A 22186-nucleotide genomic window follows, 5' to 3' on the forward strand; every position below is an offset into this window, starting at 1 on the left:
TTTAATTGCTTCCCAGGAGCAAATGCTCAACTATAGGAGATTCTGATCCTTTCCCCCTGCCACCACTTCTCCCTTGTCACTTCTTGGTCTGTTGGCCACACTGAGCACAACCTAAACACCCTCTGCAGCACTTGTCCCAGCATCACTACCCAGAACAGAGTATTGCTTCTCTCCCCTGAGCACTCTGCCTGGTGGAAACATGCAGCAGCCACAGCTGGAGCTTGTTCTATCCACATTTCTGCATGATCCTCTTCCGCAGCTTGCACTGGACAGATGGGATTACCATCCATGCAGCTGCACACTAGTGCCTTCAAGGCAGACAAATTGAAAGGGCTGCTGTCAAAAGAATTTTCTTACACATACCAGCTAAATTAAGTCTTCTACAGCAGGAATGAAAAATAATTTTCAAATACAATAACTGCTCCAGCTAACATGGAAAAATTCTTCAATTGTAAGAGCTCTTTCCCAGAAAGATCCAAATATTCACATTTCCTAAGTCTGTAATCCTATTATGTCACCTTACTTTCCACATGAGTTCTTCAGAAGACAGGGGATTCAACAACATCAGCATCTTAGAAAGTTCCCATGAATTAAACTCTAACAGTTCTCCTTTCTGTGCTACTGCAACTGTGCCAGAGCCATTCTTCCCAGACCCTGTGAAAGATATAGCTGATAAATGATAATTTTGATCACTTTTGAGAAGAAAAAAGGGATGAGGGAGAGAGGCTCATCACACTAAGGGCAGGAGTACCAGCACAGCCCAAGAGCACAGTGTGGTAAAATCCAGGGACAGAGATTCCAAAAAGTAGATTACTGGCAAGATCCACAGACTGTGACAAGACATGTCCTTGATTACCTACCTGCCTTCATCTTCTTCCAGCTCATGGATTATGGTTTTCCTTCTTTTTACAGAAGACTTTGGGAAAGAAGAGATATAAACACACCATTTATAGAAGATTTTCTGATTGTCTGAATAAGACATTTTCTGAACCCATGTTTTTGAAGGGTAGAGAATTTCCTTTTGTCTTTTCTCAGCAATTGGAACACACAACCTCTGATGACTGCACCTTTGTCCAACATGACAGGTATGCAGCTTAGTGTTAACTGAAACCAGACAGGCCTTGAGGTTTTTTGATTAAAAAAAAAATAACTTATTACAGTCAAGTATGATTACAAAACTCTCTGAACAGTAAAGTTACCATGCAAGCTTTCCCCTGAAAGAGGAGAAGCTTACTTGGTAATGCTTTTCAGGGACCCCAGAGCAGCGGTCAAGATTCTACCACACTGCTCCTGGACAACAGCTCCATGGCAGCAGAATAAAGAAACTGGAACAGAACTTTCCTTTCAACTGGGAAAGTCTGACAGCAGCCCAGAGTCCAGATTGATCTAGACTAACCCAGAGATATGTATCTGTAATTCAAATGAAATCTGAATTGAATTTTTAAATCAAAGTAGGAACTTCAAATAAAGTCCAAACCAACCAAACAAAATAACCCAGTAACACAAACTGACATGGAAAACCATTTATTTCATCTCTATTGTCTCCATGCAGAGCAGACCAATACAGATGAAGGGGGAAAATGCATAAGAGCAGCTGAAAAAATAGAGCTAGAAAATACAATTCTCTCTGCATTTCCAAAAGTGACAAATGTGGTGGAGTGATGCTCCATTTCCTCCCAGGCTCTCAGTCCTCAGCCCCAGGGCTGACGCAGTAGAAATCTATCGAACCCCTCCCTCCCACGAGCCCCATGCTACCTCCTACCAGGGTATCTTCCCAAGAACCACAGACTATCCATGCCTGTGATAGCAGCCAAGAAAAACAGCTCAGAAATTCTTTCTTCAGTGTCATCCACTTCACATTCCTGAACGCTGAGTATAAAATCCTGACTGTGGTTTTCAGTCTTGGCAAGGCTTGGTGCTGATGCAACAACGCCAACTCATGGGCACTCACCTGGCAATGCCTCAACTTAAATGCCAGCCTTATTTTGGGAAAGACATCTTGAGAAACAGCAGGCACAACTTTCTGTGCAATCCTGCTTCCTCCAGAGCCCTGTTACATGGTCTGCTTAGCTGCAGTCCCTGGGCAGGAGGAACCCCCAAAGCTAGAACCAGAGGGTTGGCATACTCCCCCAGTCCCTGCAGGCTAACGGGATTAATCATCCTTCCAGGAAAGAAGGAAGTGGATGCTATCCTCAGACCTCATGGCAACTGAATGATGGAGAGTACTTGGCACAGGAAGGTAATTTTGTAAAGAGGAATAAAAAATTGCACTAAGCTTCCCTCCTTGTTGCAGTGAAACTAGTTACTGATGTAAGTCCAGGGAAAGGAAAGCTGAAAAAATTTCAGACAGCAGTTCCTGGGCAGACAGAACTGCAATCATGAGCTCTCCAGCACTCACTGAAAAGTAGGACAGGAGCTGTCATAAAAAAGAACTGTGTCAACAGTTCAGGAATCTCTTAGGGAAGTAATGCCTCTGCTGTGGGCAGCCTACCTGCCTTGCTGCTCTGACCCAAATTGCCCTCTCAAGGCACGAGCCCTCTTGGTAAGGCCCTGGGCAGACTGGAGAGCTCTACTGCTTCACAAAAGCTGTAAAAAGACTGAGATAAGTTGGTGTAAATCATACTGTGGCACCTGTTTTGTGTTCAGGACTCTGCTAGTTCAATTAGATCTGTTTTTAAACAAATTTAAGCAAAGCAAAGTTAAGTTCTACAGAAGGGAAGATCTAGTAATTGTGCATGTCTCTGTGGCAATTGAACATCCCTGTGGAATTATGGCCTGGTCAGCCCTGTGAGCTGGGATGGAGGAAAGCACTAGAAATTTTATTTATTTTTATTGGTCTCAAAATGCCAAAAATTTTATCCCAAGCATCACGTAACAGAAAGCTCCTCTTAAAGCATACTTACTGTCACCCTTTCATATCCCTTTCTCACCTTACTTAAAAATATTTTCACCAGCAGTTTCTACCTTCCCATCTAAAAGCTGTCAGTATTATTTCTTATTCATTCATCCTCAACAGATGAACTCCACTGTGAGGTAAGAACTCCAGAAATAGGCTACCATCTACAGTATACTCTTAAATAGTCTACACTGTACAGAGGAAAAGCTAACCAGGAATTATCAGTTGGTGACCAGGCTGTAGTGTTCAAGCACCTCTGCCATGCTGGGCAGCTCTAACATGCTACACCTCAAGAAAGCTCTGAAACACGGTGTGGGGCAGATGGTGCATGAATCAGGTCTCATGAGCAGGCTCAGAGGAGTGTTCATCTAATGGTTATGAGGAGAGGGAGCTCAGTCACAACAACTACATGGCTTTCCCTCCAGATGTGAGTGAGCTGGTAGTTGGCAATTGGAGAAACATTTACTGATCATTTATCACATAAACAGTTGGGCTGTGCTGGCTAATGGTGTGGTTAGGGCTGGGCAAGTAATCTCTAAGCTGAGCCATTTAATTGTAGTGACCTACCCTAAAGTGCCTCAAGCTTTTGGCTCAATTTCACTGTAAACAAAATAGACCAAAAGAGCTGGACTGCTGAGCCAATACTACCTTTAGGAACAAGTGGTGTTAATGAACAGCTGGATATCAAGTTGGAAAGGGTCTCTTCCCCTCTATCTCATAGCACCATCAACTTCTCATGGGTAGGGGGTTCTGGCTAAAGTTCTTTATTGTTGCTTTATCATGCCTGTTCTGCCTCCAGCCTTTAAAGTGGTAGGAAAAATCCTTTATCTTCATCAGCTACAGGAATCACCTCTGTTGTTTTCATGCAAGAGCTTGGGAGGTGCAGATCCATCGGAATGAACCTAATAAAACATCATTCTTTCATAGTGGAGCAGTTGTTCAGTTAATTTCTGCCCAGTGTATCTTTTGCTCCATAAAAAACAACCAAACCAAAACAAAACAAAAAAAAAAAGAACAGAAGCCCTCATGTGTGGATTTTAGCAGAACAGGGATAGGAGAGCCAGGGAATGAAGTCTTGCACAGCCAGACCTCTCTCTCACCTGCTTCTCATACTAGCAGCCAGATCTGCACACACACACACACAGGAAGTAACATTAGTGTTCCTTATTGCTTGTAAAGCTCAGAGTCAGGTGGTGGCTCTGGGAGGCATCATGAGGTCTGCGCAGAGGTCACTCCGTTGTGAGCGCCAGTAGCACCATGACTGTAATGCCCGTACACAGGAGCAGAATTTGCTGCAAGGAATTCCTGGGAAAGAAATGGCAAAGTTAGGAGGAGCCATAGAGCAATCCCCACAGATATCTGCACAGAGCTCTCCAATGGTCTGTTCTTTGCCCTTCCAGATCTACCACATGGAGAACACAACAGCTGTAAAAACATCACTCAACACAGATGAGACCTTCCCAGCACCCCAAGAAAAAAAGTTGTCTATAAACTGGCATGGACTTGTTCCACTCAGCTGCAAGGCCCAGCTCCAGGCTTCCAAAGCAACTCAAACTGATTCAGTCATGCAGCTATTCAGATACATATTCATGTCCTTTCACTCACGAGGAAACCAGCACTTATGCAGCATGTGCACAGGCACTTTAGGGACTTCATCCAGCTAACAACCACAGTTCCAGAAAAAAAAAAACAAAAACAAAACAGCAATACATTTGGCCATTCTTTTAGCATTATCTCAGGTTGTTGTTGGATTGAAGTGACTGTGTGCCTCCCACTTCTGTATATTCTGCCAACAACCTCTGCCAACACAAGAGGTTACCAACCCAAATTAACATTTCTCCACAAAAAGTTCCTACCTCCTCAGATAGAACTGTGGAGCTGCTTTTTTTGAGCACTGTTTCAGTCAAAATTAACTAGGTGAACAAAGGCATCTTATTTAAACTACTGAAGTTATTTGTCCAATTACAACTAAAATAGGAGGGAACATTCAGGGGCAGCTCTGCCAGGATACAAGAGGGCCTTTACTGTGGAACAGCTGGATTTGGACCTGCTACAGCCTTAATTAGACTGCAAGAAACTAAAATAATACACGGGGGAAACCCAAATATTGGAATATATATAGCAGTGCAGAATAGAGATGTCTGAGGTCTGAGATGAATTACAATGACTATGAAACGCTGAGTGATAAAGAGAAGGAAACTATTAGTTTTCTACTCACACAGCAATACAGTGATACCTAATAAAAAAATCAATAGCAAGAGTGTAAAAAACAAATAATAAGAAGCATCACTTAACACAGTAGAGTCAAACTCTGCAAACTGCTGCCAAAATGAGGTTGCACAGGCCCAAATTACTGGATAGGGTCAGAAAGGGATGAGAGAAGCATGGAAGGATAGATTCATGTGTGGTTATCAGACATACACACCTCTCTGGGGCCCTGGTTCAGACAGTCCCTACACCAGTATATGCTGGAAGCTGAACAGACTGGGCAGTAGTATCCTTACTGGATATGCTTCCCAGGAACTTGCTCTAGCTGGCCCTGCTGCATACTCTGCCAGCACAATCTCTGGGACTCACCCAGGTGAAAGCTCTCATGTTACAGAGGGTATTTGTAGTCCCAGAAATGCAATAGATAGCACAGCAGTCTGTTTTGATTTGTCTTAGGATTTGGGGAGCTGGCATTCACTTCCAGAAGAGGCACAGAGGAGGGTTATATTCCCCTGGCAGCACAAATTGCTGAAGGAACAGAAGTGAGCACTTACCAAGGATTCTTTTCCTCCAGGAGATCAGGCACAACATTTACCAAGGCAATGTACAGAAATCCTCCAGAAGTGAAAGGGAGGATCCAGGCTACTGTTTCTCCTACACAAATAGAGAAAGCTTTGGTTATTACTGAGACAGAGCCATAGGAGACAACACAGAAGGGAAAGATACACAAGGATGACAAGCACTGCCTCTCCCCCATTTCTACAGAGGTCCCAGGGAACCATACCTGCTCCTTTTGGTGACTGAGCACATATTGCAAAGCAGGCTCCAAGAATTCCCCCCAGAGCTGTGGAAAGCTGCATCTTGGCTGCACTCCAGCGGTCAAAGCCAGCACGAAGCAGGATTGCAAAGTCTCCAACCTAAGAAAACCAGGGGCTGACAGTTAATAAACTTGAATACTAAATTCTCAGTCACAAAGGCCACTCACAACAAGGCCAGTGCTTCAAGACTGTTCCTGGTTTTCAGTGTTGTCAGTCTCCCAGACCCCCTCTGAGCAGATGAAGCACATTGTCAGCCCCCTCACGATGGCAGGATACAAAGCCCTCTCACCTCGTGTGGGATTTCATGCAGGAGAATGGCCATTGTGGTTAGGAACCCAGCCTGCAGCAGAGAGAAAGTGATTAGGAAACAATCCCAGTATTCTTGGATGAATCCCATTAGATCCCACACACTTAGAGGGATCCAGCTGGAGCAGCAGATCCCACATGAGTGCAGGGTTGACTGGGAGTTTATCATTCCCACAGTCATGGTGCTCCAGCTCAGGGCAATGGGGACCCCATAGCCCATCATCAGTGTTGAAGACCAAAGCAAAAATGCAATAAACATCTCTGCCTTGTCTGTGTTCCAGTTTCTGAGGTGACCATCTCCATCATGTTATTTCTGGACTGCCTTTTGAATAGATGAGGGTAGATGAGCTAATCCATCCCCTAACGCCAGTACAAATGACTAACATGTCTCAAATTCAAAGAGGCTCTGCATCAGAGGATCAGGATAGAGCTGGGTTTTACTGCAGCCTGCATTTTCTCAGAAAATTCCAGCAAATAGGAAGGAACTCCTATTTTTTGGCTGTTTTGCATGTTGTATCACACTTGAGACAAGGCTTCTCCATTTCAGTACAGCTGGGGACAGAAACCTTACCTTTCTGCTAACCAGGAAGCTGGCTGCTACTGCCAGGCCATGTGTGAAGTTATCAATGGTGTTGGCCAGCAGATTGAGGTATCCACTAATCTGCAGAGAGAAGGAAGAGCCCTTGATAAAGGAAGAGATGTAAGAAGATAAAAGAAAGCACACAGCTAAGACATGGGTTATGCAGTCACAATAAGATGGGAAAGGACAGAGCACAATGCTTCTGCTGAAAATCTTAACCTGTGTCTGTGCTTGAGTACAAATTAAATGTAATTTTTGGTTTTAGAGTAAACTAAGTTTTAGGGTAGGCAAGTATTGTCTGAGATTAGAATTATTACTGTATGCAAATGACAAAGAGCTCTAGAAACAGAAAAAAAAAGGGAAAAGAAGAAAGTCAAAATACAAGAATATATTTAATTCTAAGTCGAACCAATTTTAGGTAACAACTAATTTGCACAGGTGACTGGCTTCAAATATGACTTGATCTTGTTTTCAAGTCATGTACTTTAATATCCAACTGTTAAATATCTCCTCTTCAAAAGCTGGCAAGAACAATGCAACAGAACAAATGCTGCTGGAATTGCTTTCTATAACTAAATAAATCTTCAAACATTTTACCAAAAAAGTTCGTGCTTGTGGGTTTGCTTTCCCTTAACAAAGAATCAAAAGAGAAGATAGTGATGACAGTCACCAAAAAACCACCTACTAGAAGGCTGGATAGCATGTATCAGCATTTGCATATAAACACATTTCTTTAAATTATAAGCATAAAGCAGCTGCCATCCTCACAAATCCATCTCCATATTAAAATTCCCTATCATTCTAACTAGGGTAATCTCCTGACAAAATCTGAGTATTTGAGCTGAAGTAATTTACAAGGGTACCACCCCAGCTCTTTAGCTCACAGGTTTTTGGGGTTTTTTCCATCATATTTAACAAAAACTACTGTATGTTGGTCCTGAGATACTGCAGTTCACTGTATAGCACTTCAGTTTAAATTCTTATCAAACCAGGTGTTAGCACATGTATCAGGCTGTCCCTGGACTGCAAGAACTCCAGATACAGAGTAGTATCCATGAGAGCAGAGACTGGAAACTGTGAAGCATTAACCTCTTACTTCACCACAGCATCAGATGCCAAAGTTCAGCTGAGCCACAAGTGCTGATGGACTTCATTAGCTCTTTTTGGTCTGTTTTATCACCCCTGCTTGGGGCATCTTTCTGTCATTTGTATGCCACAGCTCAGGAGCCTTCTGTCAGATCTCTCTCCAAAGCACCACCCTTCTGCAGGGCACTTTTACTGCACTGTCCTGGAGCACCTTTGTAGCCTCTAAATTTTTTAAAGTGCACCACAGATTAAATATGGTAATTAAGAATTAAGGAAAGCCTAGCCCACCTTTAAGTAATAATCTAAGTAACATGTCCACAATGAATGCAAAAGAAGATCCCTGCATGTTTTTATATGAAAGGAAACCCAAACAGATGCATGCAGGCAGACCTAAAAATGCAACAGTTTTACTTCTCATTCTTCATACTCTAATTCCTAGACAGCCAAATATGACTAAAATTCTCCTTTTCATGTTGTTTTTTATGTGACGGCGTTCTCCCCACGGGATAATAATAATTATTCACAGAAGTTTTACACAAAAATGCTTTCCCATACCACCGTAGAGGGAAAAAATAGACTTCATGATTAAAACATGATGACTTTTTGTTGTCAGTGGCTTGGGCAAAAGCTGTCACTGAAAGAAGCAAAGCTTTGGAGCGCTCAGAAATAAATTGGGTTGATTTGACAGTTATGAGCCTCTGACATTTACATTCTGCAAATCCCTAATAGGATGTTCTCGTTGCTCATAAAGAGCACAGCCAGATGATGTGTTTATGTTCATGCTTCAGAATTAATGTCACTGTGTAATAAAACATACTTCCACAAATCAGCCAGGACCCCATGTGCCACAGGGAAAAAGAAAGAATAAGCAAGGCAAAAGTACTGTACACAATCTTTTTACTTGTTGAGGGAATAAAGGCTGCAATGAGGGACAGAACTGATCTATGTTTGCAGGCAAAGGAAACCTCCCACCTGCCGTTTTCAAGCTAGAACAAATTATAGCAGCAGCTAAAAAGCAGAAGTTCTAATATATATGTGGACAACAGCCAACTCACTACAATTTACTAATCTTTAAGTCCTGAAGGGTGACTTTGTTCATTTAAATAGTATCTTTCTCTTTTTGTTTGCCAAAAAAACCAGGTGTTTCTGAGTGAATAAAAGAACCAAAAAATGCTATGGATTTCACTCTTTCCTTTGCAATTACCTACTCTGCTCACTCCCAACAAGACCACTTCCCTGCACCTGCCCTCCCCAGCACACATGGCATGGCAGCCCTGTCCCCAGGAGGCCAGGCCAGTGAGACCCCCCTGCCTAGTGAGACCCCCCTGCCCAGTGAGACCCCCCTGCCCAGCTGCAGGCAGGCACATCTGCCAGGCAGCATGTGGCACCTGAGTTCCAAATGCAACTTTCATCAGGGCATCCCTTTGCATTCCCCCTCTGCTGTCACGCTGATTTTTATGGATCTTGCAGAAATCCAATCACCCTCAAGACTCCCATCCTCTCTTGAACTCGAGGGAAATTAATTATGGGTTCAAAAGTTATTGAAAATGAAGGGCAGAACAGATGGACAGACAGATGGAATGACTGCTTATGTTGTTGCCTAAGGAAACAGGCTAACAACGCAGGAGTATCTTGGTAGGTTTGATAATTTCCACCCTACCAGGAAGACTATTAAAATATTCAGATGATAAGATGAGAAGGTAGAAAGTTAAAACTACACCCATTAAATCTTTAGGTTCTAATTCATGAATATCTGTCTGTAAAACTGAACAGATGTGTTGGGATTTTAAAGCTAGAAGGGCTCTCCATGGTTGTCTAAACCTTCGACGTAATACAACTGAAAGAATTTAATTTAATTTGTGCACAAAGATCATTGTTTGTTAAGCTATCATGTACTCTGCATAGAGCAGCTTAAATCACAGCTTACAGCTCAAAAGTGACAAAAAAATCTGCTATCTCTAAGGCAAGCTGGTCCATTGGCAAGTTACCCTCAGTTAGAGAGTTGTCTCTAAGTTCTAGTCTGCTGCTGTTTGCTATAGCTGTAACTACTCAAATTTACTCATTCCTCTAACATGAGTACTTGTATACTCTAAGTCACCCTTGATCTGTCATGACTACAGAGCTAAACTAAAGAAAGCCACTTACTGTGTACTGCAAACTAAAAATTTTATTTCATCTCTTCCCAGGCTCCTTTACAAATTATCAGCAGTATTTTGGATATTTGGAATAGCACTATTGGGAAAAGTCAGATAGCTGTTTCACTACTGCTCTACAGAAAGAGGAACCTCTCCTCTTACATCTTATTTCCTACTCACCCATCCTGGCTGTAGCACCATGAGGGAAGAATGTGTTCAATTTCCTACTGTAATCCTCATATGTTTTTCCAAGGCATTGACTAACCAGAAGTTATCCCTATCTTGTAAATATGATCTGCAGTCCTTCTTAATCCATTCCTTATAATTGCATGTATCAAAACCTGTTAAAAATTCAGCACTTTTGATGGTTACTCAGTTTAGCTGCTATCACTGACTTCATGCAGTCACAATGTGCCATTTATGTAACACAGTACCTGCAAATGTGAAGATATACTGTTTTTTAAATAATGAAATCATAATCCACCAGTGAACAGATTTGAGGGGGACTGCATTAAACCAGTCCCTTTTGATAACATAGGAAACCAGATTTTTAATACAGCTAATATTAGCAAAATCAATTAGAATGGGGGAGGAGGTTATGTTTTATATACATTTGTCATGACCTTTATTAAACAATTTTATGCCTGAATAAAAGGCAGGAAAATGTCCAGTTGATAAGACTTTATCTTACATAAATTCATATCAATTAGCATTAATTACATTATTATTTTTTATATTAGTATCATTCCCTGAGCAACTGTATCACCTATCAGTGTTTCATTTCTACTTGAAATCAGTAGTCTACAGCTCCTTATATAAACCCTTCAAAATTAGGGCACAATGTTTCATAACCCAGTAATATTGGTGTCCTCCTTACAACCACCTCTAGAAACATCCATGTGGAACCTTGCAGTTTGTGCAGTGTTATGTACAAATTACATGAATGTGACATGTCAAAAATACTCAGTGACCTCAGCATAACTTTCATGTTCTGTAGAAAGAGCTATAAAGTTACAACAAAACAGGTTTAAAATAGAAAGACTGAAGATCCTCTGCCTGACCACATACCCAGCTTTGGGCTAGCTCCTGCAAGCACACTTTCCATATTTAATCTCATACAATCTTGCACATTTTTATGGGCTTTCAAACTCAAATTGCAGGTCCTCCTTCACCAAAATGGTTGTTTACTCTCTCACTTATAATGTTCACCCAGAAAAGGGTTTTCCACAGTATGAAGATAGTAACATTGAACAGAAAGCAAAGCCAATTTAAAGGTTATCCACTTCCCAATGGTGCAGGACTCTTCCTCCTCCACCTCCAGTCCTATGAGCCTGCTGATCTCCCTTATCCCAGCACTACAGGCTGCCTGTCTGCATGCCAAGCTGATTCAAGAAGTTAAGTTAGGAGAGAAATAGACCAGGGGGTGGGAGGTGGGTGTGTGGGTGTAGACAAGCAAATTCTTTGCCTGTTTAGCTCCATGAATAGGCTCACTGTGAGGTCATATGAGATCCAGTGCAAAGGAAGTAATGGGAAATACAGGTTTGGAGACAAAAGTGGACAAGAAGTCCTTTTTAGCAGCAGGTAAACTGATAATCTGAGTGAACTTTTAAATTCTACACTGGGTAGCTTCAACACACTTTCTAAAGGTGTCAAAACACTTCCAGAAGGTGCCTCAGAAGGAAAAGTGCAGCTCGGAATCAGTACAGTGCAGGCAGTAGAGAACAGAGAAATCATGGTGCAAAACATTAAGCAAATAAAGACATATTGACTATAAAATATAGAGTAACATAATGTGAAATTCTGTATTTTGGTATCAGAATTCAGCCAAAACACACATTATCAGACTTATACCTTTATAACATATATGACTTATAATATAATACAACTTTGCTTCTTCCACATAAGCTGCAGTGTAGACTTTCTCCAAGCCTGCTATTTCCTCCCTGCCATGACCAGGACACACTTTGACAGAGCAATATTAAGCACAACTCAAATGTTGAGTTCCCCACTCAAGCACAGTCTTTCCACAGACAATTCCTGACTAAAAAGTGAAGGTGTGTTTGTGGATCTCTTACCTTGATTCTGTTGTTTTTTGGACCAGGCTGGAGAGAGGAGCCATTACACTGAGTTCGTGTTCTTTGGGACTGAGAGGACCCCTTTGGCAGGGGGCAGCCACTTCCATTGGGAATCTTTCCAGATGGTGCTTTGGAACAGTCCTAAATCAGGGGAAACAAACTTGTCACTGATTTTTTTTTTCAGTGATGAATGAGAATGAATCAGGATCAGAAATCCAACCTTCACCCTTAATCCTTTTGTCCTTACAATGTGACTCACCAGCTTTGACACCCCACTTTAGTAACAGCTTCCAGAAATGAGACAGATTCAGAGAGCATTGTGACATCTGCCCTGAAAGACAACAAGAGCTAAGACCTGCCAGCCCTCAAGAGAAACAGAAAGGGGAGGAATTGGAGTCACAGCCCCTTGGCAGGTTCCACTAGAAATGTAAGGGACTGAGCTGCCCCTCTTGTTAGTAGCTGCTGCCCAAAGAAATACAACTCCATCTGGGCAGGAGATGGGAGAAAAGAGTCTTGTTCTCCCCAGTGCATCAGAATAACTAAGTCTACAGAATTATTCTATAGCTGGGATCACCATCTTCCAAACATTCCAAGCTATTTATCTAGGATTTCAGCCTCTCTCTAAATGAGGTGATGAAGTTCCTTTCAGGCATTAAAGTCTCACACTGAGTCAGTTAATTGCTCTTATGTAGTGTCTGACCTGCAGTTTCACCTTCCAAAATCATGGCACAGCAAGGACTGAACAATCTAAAGGAGCTGCAACTAGGAGTTATGCAGATATCTGAAGACTAGGTGCTCTCCTCTGTCCTGGAATTACCTTCTGCTACCTCTTCTACATCTCCCCTTTGCAGCTGGGTGACTCCTTTGAATTTAGGATTACCTGGCCAATCATAATCCCCTTCTACCACACAAATTCGCCCACACAAACATCTGGTCCAGGACATAACCAAGAAGAAACACCTTCAAGAAGGCTGGCCCTTGTTCTGACTGAGGACCCAGAGAATGAGTCATGATGGGTCAGTGGAATATGCATCAGCAAGCTGTCACCCCTCAAATCTTACTTGGGCAAAAGTCTCATTTGCAGAGTGCTACAGCTCCCAGTCCCCACGAAACAGGAGCTCTCTTTCACACTTACCACATAAAGAACAAAACCAAACCAGAAGTGAGAAATCTCAGTTAAAACCACAAAACAAAAGCCTGAAGATGAACCCTACTCCTACAGACCAGTGGCAAAAAAGTGGCAAAAAACCCTCAAAGGGCAATACTGAGGTACTCACAACTACAGGATAATTTCCTGACATTGTCAGATACAGCAGATGAAGTATTTAGTGCAGAGCTTCAAATATAAGAGCACTCTCTTCCCTCAGGCTCCTAACTTACCACACCAGGATACTCCTCCTCTTTCTCTAGGAAGATCTTCTCTAGCACCAGGAAGGTCAGGAAACCAATGATCACCCAGAGACCCAGAAGCTTCTGCTGCTGAAAGCTCTGCCCTTCTCCTGAAGGACAAAAGAGAAATCTTCATGTCTCTATGAAGTACATAGTTTTCCATGCAGCTCCAAGACAAAAAAATAAATGACAGAGGAAAAACTCCCTGCAAGGTAGAAGGAGTAAACACATCTCAAAACAGATTAGTTTAACTTGCTCATTCCTGATTTAACAGATATCACTATCTCGAGACACTCAGAGTGAGAGCTACCATTCCTTTTTTCTGCATCAGCTCAACCCAGAATATTTCCTGACAACGCTGGGAATTTCCCTGAACTCCAGAAGCAAGTGAATATTACATCAACAAAAATCCAGCAGCCGTACCTACTGAGCAGCAAGCCCTGACATGAAGTCTGCCATTAGTGGAGTTACAAACTCACCTTCCCCCTTCTGCCACACCTCAGCAAGTTATTAAGCCCAAAGCTATAAACTTTCTTTTCAATTACAGCCAAGCTTGTGTGATAATAATCCATTCAGCCTCACTGCAGAAATAGAAATTGCATTGCAATGGAAGAACAGAATGACTCTGTAACAGGACTTACACGGGTCAAGGAAACCTTTACGCTTCAGGACAGTCTGGGAGAAGCAAACAAGCTTGAGCAGGAAGACAGAGCAATTTGGGAACCACTGTAGAAAGGGTGGAAAAAAGTACAGCAGGTTCTGCTGACAGTGCTAGAGCTGTAAGGAAGAAGAGGACTAAAGGCCTGGCAGATTTGAAACCCCAGGACATAGGTGCACAAAAATCTGGGAAACCAGGACATCATCTTTCCTGTCTCACATCTTCAGCAGGAAAATGATTTCTTGGTTTCTCAACAGGTGGGATGCAACAACACTTGCCTTCTATGATAGCAGTTTGCTGAAGTAGAGAGATACAAACATTGTAGGTTTCAGCAACCCTGGCTATTTGAGGGATGAAGGAGCTACACTGATACCACAAGGTCTATACCAACTCAGCATCCAGTTTGCTGGCAAACACAAGTTTCTGTCACCTCCATTTCCTTTTTCTTCCCCTGCCCCAGCCTCTGATCCCAATTGTGGCTCTATAGACAATGTTCCATGACACATAAATCAAAGCATCCAACAGAGGGGCCCTAGTAAATGCCAAGAAAGAGGTTCTAGGAGTAACACTGTTATAGGGACAGATTTGTAAAAAAGGTGCACCTGATCCCCAACTAAGATGGTGAACGTGCTCATGTACCAGACACATACACGTCCTTAACCTCCCTTCAGGTTAAAGAAGCATTCTCTTTGCTTACAGAAGGGACAAAGGAGAATTGACAGAGATTTACAGGAGTCCAAGGCATGATAGGAAAAGTCGATAGACAAGAAAACCACTCCAAGTTACTACTGAGGAAGCCTCTAAAGTCTTTGGAGGACTGCTGAGTACAAAGATTAAATGTGGGTTTTCTTTATTCTCACATCCTTCCCTAGGCATTTGCTTTTATACATTACCTGAAAAAGGATACCAGCCTAGACCAGTTTTTGGGTTGACCCAGACTGGCTGGTATTGAGCTTTCAACGTGGAGCAGACTCAGAACAGGCACAGCACAAGCTGCTTCCAGGCACCTCAGGCTCTCCTACCTGTTGTTGCACTGCATGTGTAGGCCCAGGCTTCAGGAAGCAGGTGGAGAAACACATTTCCCAGTAGTCCACCAATTGCAAAACTCAACAACTGCTTCAAACGGTGTGACCCAGCTAAAAAAAGAAACAAGAAGCAAAAAAACGGATCACTACTCAGCCAGGAACCAAAACATCTCCAGCTGGGATTTTGCACAAAGAAGCACAAATCAGAAGCATCTGCAAAGCAAGCTTTCAAAGGAGAGAGCAAAAACCAAATGGAGTGCAAGAAAAAGCCCTTGCACCACTTGGTTGGGACAACAGTGTGTGGGAGGGTCCTGAACCAAGCGGGGTGAAAAAACAGTACTCTTTACACAAACTCCATCCAGGGCTTACACTTGTCAAAGGGCTTCCTCTCAAATTCACAGGTATGGACTAAAGCACTGAAAACAGACTTTCTGTTTTCGAGAACGACATTTCTGTGACAAGGTCCCGTTGAGCACTGTGCTGCTGTGACATGCCAGGAGACTTGGCTTCAGAAAGGCCAGTGCAGCTGGCAGGATTACCTTCTGACCGCAGCGCGGCCCCCGTCTCCAGGGGGATCACCAGCAAGGGGAAGACCCCGCTCAGCCCCACCATGAAGGAGCCGATGAGGGAGCAGATCCAAGCATCCAGCCGCTCGCTGCTGAACAGGTGTCCCCAGGACTCTGCCTCCTTGTCACACACAGAACCAGAACCAGCAGCAACATGACTCCTCGGGAGCTGCTGAGCTCCACAGGCCGCAATCAGGAACAAGGAGAGTGTCCCATCGAGCAGCAGGTTTTGTTTTGGCATTGCTAAGTGGTCTCAGCCGGGCTGGCCAATCTCTGAAAAGAGAAGGGGAAAGCAGTCCTGAAAACATGTTCAACCCTCTGTTCCACTATCCCAGAGGAAAAAGCTTGGCCACACCAAGTGTCTTAGCACAGGTATGAATACCCATGAGGAACACCTGAAACTCTTCTTGATTTCAACACAGCACTAAAGGATGAAGAGGCTCTTTATCAATGGGTGTATGAACTGAGACATTCTGGGAAAGCACCAAGCTTTCAGTATTTTCCTTCAGGTGGGCTGGACAAGAACCCAAAGTACCCTTGTTCTTGTCCTTCAGTGTTCCAAGGCTCCAGGAAAAGGTATTGACCAGAGATGCCACCAGGTAAGGCTTCTCTTTGCCATGGAACAGCACCCCTGTAACAACTTAGGATGCAAGACAGGCCACATAACAGAGGTGTGTAAACTCATGGGTGGTGAAAAGATGAGGAACAGGGTAGATTGTTCACCATCTCATCAGACACAAGTGCTGACACCCATCCACATGGAGCCAGTGAGGGTCAGCTCCAAAACAAACAAACATGACCCTTCATCAGCAGCTAACTTGTACAGTAGTACTTCTCCAAATACAATGAAAAATTTCACGTGTGCTCATCCAAAGACAGGACAAGTACTAGAAAGACAAATCTATTGATTGTTAATGGTTAAACAGCTCACATTAGACTCAGGAAATTCCCTGATATGAGAGGAGCTGGAGAATGGAAGTGTACTTGAAAAATACCATATCTATTTGTCCTGTTTTTATCCTTTAGTAGAAGAGTAGATGGTCTCTTAGTCAAAATCAGCACAGCTGTTAGTAAGAGTTCTGCAGTCACAAGAGAACTGGAGAAGAGGGCACGTTAGAAGAGAAAAAAAAAGATAATTACACTCATTGACAAAGAGGGAAGGAAAGCAAATTATGTAAAGTGTGAAGTAAAATGTTCCTTCAATCTCCAGAAGAAAAAGTGAAATATGATAAGCAAAATTAATTTGGAACTGGGAGAAAATGGTGGGTTAGAAAAAGATAGACCTAACAAATGTTCACAAAACAGCCTTGAGAGGTAATAACAGCATTCACCTGCATGCTGAAAGCATGTAAGAAACCAGTCTAATCTCTGAAGCATCAGTGACCATGTTTGAAAATTTACAGGAGTATGGAGAGGTCACAGGAAGGCTGGAGAAGCATCATGCCTCACCTACCTTTATAAAAGGGAAAAAAAAAGGTGGGAGAAGTTACACACCAGTAACTTCGATCCTCTGAAGGACTCTTGATCAAATTAAATGATCAGTTTGCAGTTACCTATAAGATAAGAAATTAATAAAGATATCAAAGCATTAAGTAACAGCCAGATAGAAAGGGACCTGAAAATCTCAAGACAAAATTCAGGGTGTTGGAGCCAATCTAAAGCTGTGGATAAAAAGGGCAGTGCTGCCCCTTGTCCCCCCCTCCTTCATGAAGCATTGCCTCTCCACGCTCACACCAGACTCCACCAGAGAGCAGCATCAGAACAAACCAGCAGGAAAATCTACTTTTTTAAACTCATGGCCCTTTGCCAATTTCAGTCCCTGAACAAAAACACTGCAGGAGGAAGGCCAAGCTGCAATCAAAAGCAATCAAAAAGAAATTAAGGGACAGGGTCCCAAGGCTTCTCTGAAGAAGAACACCAGTCTCCAAGCACAGTGACCACAGATATCAGGAGCAGGGATGCAAGAAGGAAACACTGAAGGCACTGGCTTGGCTGGTTGAGCAAGGACCACTAATGCTATCACTTTTCTCTTACAAGAAAAAAATAAAATCCCTCAACACAGCAAGCTCAAAGCAGCTCAGGGTTTTGGAGCGTCTTACTGCAGTGTTTTGATCTGGCTGCAGGAGCCCCACACCTAACTATAACCCACTATCAAACCAATCTCAGTAAAGATCTGTACAAACAAATCAGCACACTAAGGGTGTGGAATCAAATGGAAATGACAGAACAGTAATTTCCACATGCCACAAAGTAAAAGCACACACTGATTGAGAAATTAATTACAAGCCAGCAGGCTTCTGTTGCTACAAAAAGGGTAAATGTCATCCTGGGACAGAGTAGTAGTGTCACTCTAGGTGTCACAGGTGAGACTTTAGCCAACAGACAACATCCAGCCCCACATACTCTTCCTCATAAAACACATGCAAAAATGTCAGACACTGCAGTGGAAAGAAACAAAAAACTAGAGTGTTGAGAGCACAACCTGGAAAAATGACTGAAAGACCTGGATGTGTTTAGTCTTCAAAAGATAACACCAAAGGAACAGAACAGCCTGCATACATTAAAAGTCACAAGAAAGGGGGAAAGTGCTCAACTTTTTTGCCACATCAGTTTAAATGGCAAACAAGATTTAGCCAGAATATAAAGAAATAAATATACATAGTGTCAAAATGGGGATACACTGAAACAGGTTATCTAGGATGCAGAATCTCCAGCACTCTTTTTTTGTTGGGGTTTTTTTGCTTGTTTATTTTGTTTGGTTTGTTGGTTTTTTTTTTTTTTTGTTTGTTTGGGGGTTTTTTGTTGTTGTTTATTTTGAGAAGAAGAAACAGCTGATGCAGATACCATTTCACTGCAAAGATCCCTTCTTTGAAGTTCTCCAGGCCTACACTCCTTCCAACCCTGGAGTGGGCCTGATGGATGTCCTCATCCTTTAGGATAGGATTACACCTATAAAATGACTGAGAACTTTGTGAAGAACACACCAAAAATAAATCAGAATTTATACAACTACACATGCCTATGAAGAAGCAACAAACACACAAAGCTCAGCAATGATGGGAAGCAGCACAAATCTCCTCTGTAACATTGTCACAGCTTTTGAGAATCAATCTGGAAAAGTAAACAGTGCAACTGATTCAACAGGTCGATTTCTTGCATTTCATTCTCCACGTTCACAACGCACAAAAGCTCCAAAGGACACCTGAAAGGGTCTTAGAGAGTGAGATGCAGTAGCACACAGGACAAAGGGCATGTCCAGGACTCTGAAAAAAGGTTTGCAGACTGGCTTCATGTCCTCTTCCAGCCACAGAAGGGATAAGGTTCCTCAAAAAGGGGATGGTGGTGGAAAACAAATGTGTATAAAGGTGTAGAAAACTGATTCCCCAAACTCACATTAGTGCTGGTCAACTTTCTGTGGCCCACAGGTCTTTCTTTATTCTGCTGTTACTCATATGAGGAAAAAGCAGCACATTTCTTTACTCTTGTGCATCATTGCATTATGCCTCAGGAACAACCCCGTATCTCACCCAATAAATTCCTCCTGTTTATAAAACATCTACGAGAAACTCAGTATATCGTCCAGGACACACCTGAACTGCTCTTTGTGTCCAACTAATTGTTTAGCATATTCCCAGCATTTCCCTATTCCTAACACATCATAACCACTTGCTCAAAAAAAAAAAAAAAAAAAATTAAAAAATAGCAGCACTTTTTATCTCTGCAGCCCCTTTGCTTCTCCATCTCATTAGTACATTAACAAAGCCTGTAAATTCAAACATTCAAACTGGTTGCTCCTATGACAAATATTTAAGAGGGAAAAAATAAGCAGTGAAAACATAGTCATAGGAAAAAAATGCTCAAGAGGAAAATAATACCCTGTCAAAACAGTTGCAAAGGGTGGAGGAAGTCTCTACCTACCCTTAATTTCAGACAACAGCATCTGTTTTAGAAACACAGTCAGAGAACATCTTGAGAAATTTCTAGAGAAAGCTCTGCATGCTCTCAGAGACATCTCTGGTCATAAGGCAGAGGCATAACAAGGTTTGGAGATATGTTTTCTCATGAAGAGTTTATCACATACTTAAGAGCCCAGGGAGAAAAACAGTCAGCAGGTCGTTTACTTATTGGTTTTGACAATTCTCCAGCGGGGAATCACAGCTCCCAGCTGTGCCTGATTCCCAGCGTGGTGACCATGACCACTGGCAGCACTCTCCAGAGCACCACGTGTCTGACTCAGGTCTGCTCAACTCCTCCTGCAATTGCCTCAGGACTGGAATAACCATTAGGTTTTTCCAGCCCAGAAAGAACAAATAAATGAGAATTTGCCATTTACATGCTCCTGAGCAGAGGCAGAGGAAGCTGCACACCAAGCCAGGAGATCCATGACGTTCCCAGGGCCTCCCCTACCTCACACGGCTCACTGAGCACCTCTGTAGCAGGCAGTGAGTGAAAAAACATGGACAAAATTAAAATGCCAAGGCAAAAACCTACTGGAAAAGAGAAAATGAAATATTGACATGACGACCATGCCTCTATCTATTACTCTCTTCCTAGACATTCTGCCTTCTCAGACCACACAATTTCTTTTCTCGGTGCAATAGCTCATTGCCACATAATAACATTTTAGATGCTGTTGGACGGAAAAAAAATTAAAAGCCTTTTTTTACAAGTGTTTTCCCTGGAAGCCAGTCGCCCCGTCTTAGAATTGCAAAAGAGTACTGCACGGAACGGAAAAAAAGTTATTTTCCAGGGAGGAAGCATAATTTTCAGCCAAAAAACCTCTGCATAAACCACCTCCCTCCATTAGCCCTGCGGAGAGTTTTGAATTCCTCCTGGAAACCCTGACCTCGGCAGAAGCACAAAAGGTCTCCAGTACTCCCTGAGCACTCCCTTCTCTCTGAATCACTGCCCGTCTCTAAGGAATGCACCGCTCTGCTGGGACCTTTCCCTCTTGCCCTATCTCTCTCATAAAACACCGCTCTGCACTGACTCACGTTTCTGCAACTGACAGCGTGCGCAGCTAAAAGCTGGGGATGCACAGCCTTACAAACAACGGGGTCGAGATCAGAGCAGATCACAGACCCGGGGCAAACCTACGAGCTGGCAAGGAAGGCATCTGAAACCGACTTAACAATAACGGAGTTCGGGAGACTGCGACTTCCTCCCCATCCTGCATCCTTTCGTCGCTAGGATGGAAGTTTGAGGACCAGGCAGTGGCGTTCATTCCCTCTGGGCTAGGTGGGGTTTCTCTCCTCCCAGCCCACTCTCCGTGGCTGCCCGGAGCACAGGCCGGGCTCCGGCCCCGCTCTCACGGCAGGGATGAACGCGGCGGGCCCGCTCGTGTCACTGTCTGTCACACAGCGGCGGATGGGACAGCGCGGGTTTCCATTAGAGGAACGCTGAGCGGCGCAAAGCGAGACACATTTGCCGCGGGGCGAATTAGTAATGAGCTCTGCTCACGCACCTTTCCGGAGCAGCGCGATAGTGCCGCCCGGGGTCCCTGTGCCGCTGTGGCCGCGCAGACCCGGCCCGGGGGCAGCCCCTGCGCCGAGCCCATCTCTCGGCATCGTCCGCCGGAGGAGGGACTTCCAAAACTTTCTCGGTTGCGTCCCGCGGGGACTGCGCTCGCAGCCCCGGGCACGCCCGCAGCGGCAGCGCCCGGCGCCGCTCCCCCGGGAGCCCAGCGGGAGCCCAGCGGCCCCGGGGCGGGCGGCGCGCACCCACGGTCCCGCCGGGCCGGGCACGGCCGCCGGCAGCAGCGGCCCCGCCAGGCGCTCCCCGCCGCGTCTTTCCCAAAGTTGTCCCTCGCTCGGCCGGGCCGGACCCCCCCAGAGCCGGACTGGCTCCGCTGCGCGTGGCGCTGCCGCCCCCGCTCACCCCGGCCCCCCGAGCCCCGCAGCAGCGGAGCCGCCGTGGCGCGGCGCCCCCCGCCCCCGGGCCGCCAGCCGCAGTTACCGTGCGCCACCGCCGCCGTGCCCCGGGCCGCCGCTGCCATCCAGCCGCGGCTCGGCGCCGGCCTGCCCCGCCCGGCGGCCCCTCGGCTCCGCCTCCCCCGGCCGGCCACGTCGGTCCCGGCCTCCTCGGCTCCAGCGCCGCCGCCCCGCCGGGCACCCGCGGCCGCCGCCGTGCTGCGCTTCCGGCCGCCGCTGCTGTGTCCGGCCGGCGGCAGCGGCAGCGGGGCTGCCCACGGGCACGGCCAAACAGCCCCTGGCGGCCCGAGCGCGCTGCGGTGCCCGGACACGTCCCCGACGCGGGCTGCACAAACGCGCCTGCTGTGCGAGGCTTCTGGAACATGCTTGCTGAGTTTGGGATTTTGTTGTTGTTGCTTTTTTTTTTTTTTTTTCCTTTGCTTTTTAATCTCCCTAAATGGATTATAAATTCTTTGGGCTACAGATGTGTAGAGACAAGCTCAGTGTGAAACCGGGGTTGGAGCAGAATTTCTGG

General features: G+C 44.5%; 1 protein-coding gene across 2 annotated transcripts; it reads right to left on the bottom strand.

Moving 5' to 3' along the window:
• Positions 1-1508: 1508 nt before the first annotated feature.
• On the bottom strand, positions 1509-21852 carry SLC39A13 (solute carrier family 39 member 13). Of its 2 annotated transcripts, XM_079307664.1 has the most exons (11): positions 21698-21805; positions 17196-17295; positions 15716-16015; positions 15174-15287; positions 13485-13603; positions 12105-12245; positions 6800-6889; positions 6212-6262; positions 5889-6021; positions 5659-5758; positions 1509-4201 (listed from the first exon to the last, which is right to left on the bottom strand). In XM_079307664.1, the coding sequence occupies exons 3-11, from the start codon at positions 15981-15983 to the stop codon at positions 4126-4128; spliced, it is 1092 nt and encodes a 363-aa protein (XP_079163790.1). In that variant the 5' UTR covers positions 15984-16015; positions 17196-17295; positions 21698-21805; the 3' UTR covers positions 1509-4125. The 2 variants fall into 2 exon arrangements, with proteins under 2 accessions (XP_079163790.1, XP_079163791.1); XM_079307665.1 differs by lacking the exon at positions 17196-17295 and having other exon boundaries at positions 21698-21852.
• Positions 21853-22186: the final 334 nt, after the last annotated feature.

Source organism: Erithacus rubecula, assembly GCF_903797595.1.
Source record: "Erithacus rubecula genome assembly, chromosome: 6".
Classification (NCBI taxonomy): domain Eukaryota; kingdom Metazoa; phylum Chordata; class Aves; order Passeriformes; family Muscicapidae; genus Erithacus; species Erithacus rubecula.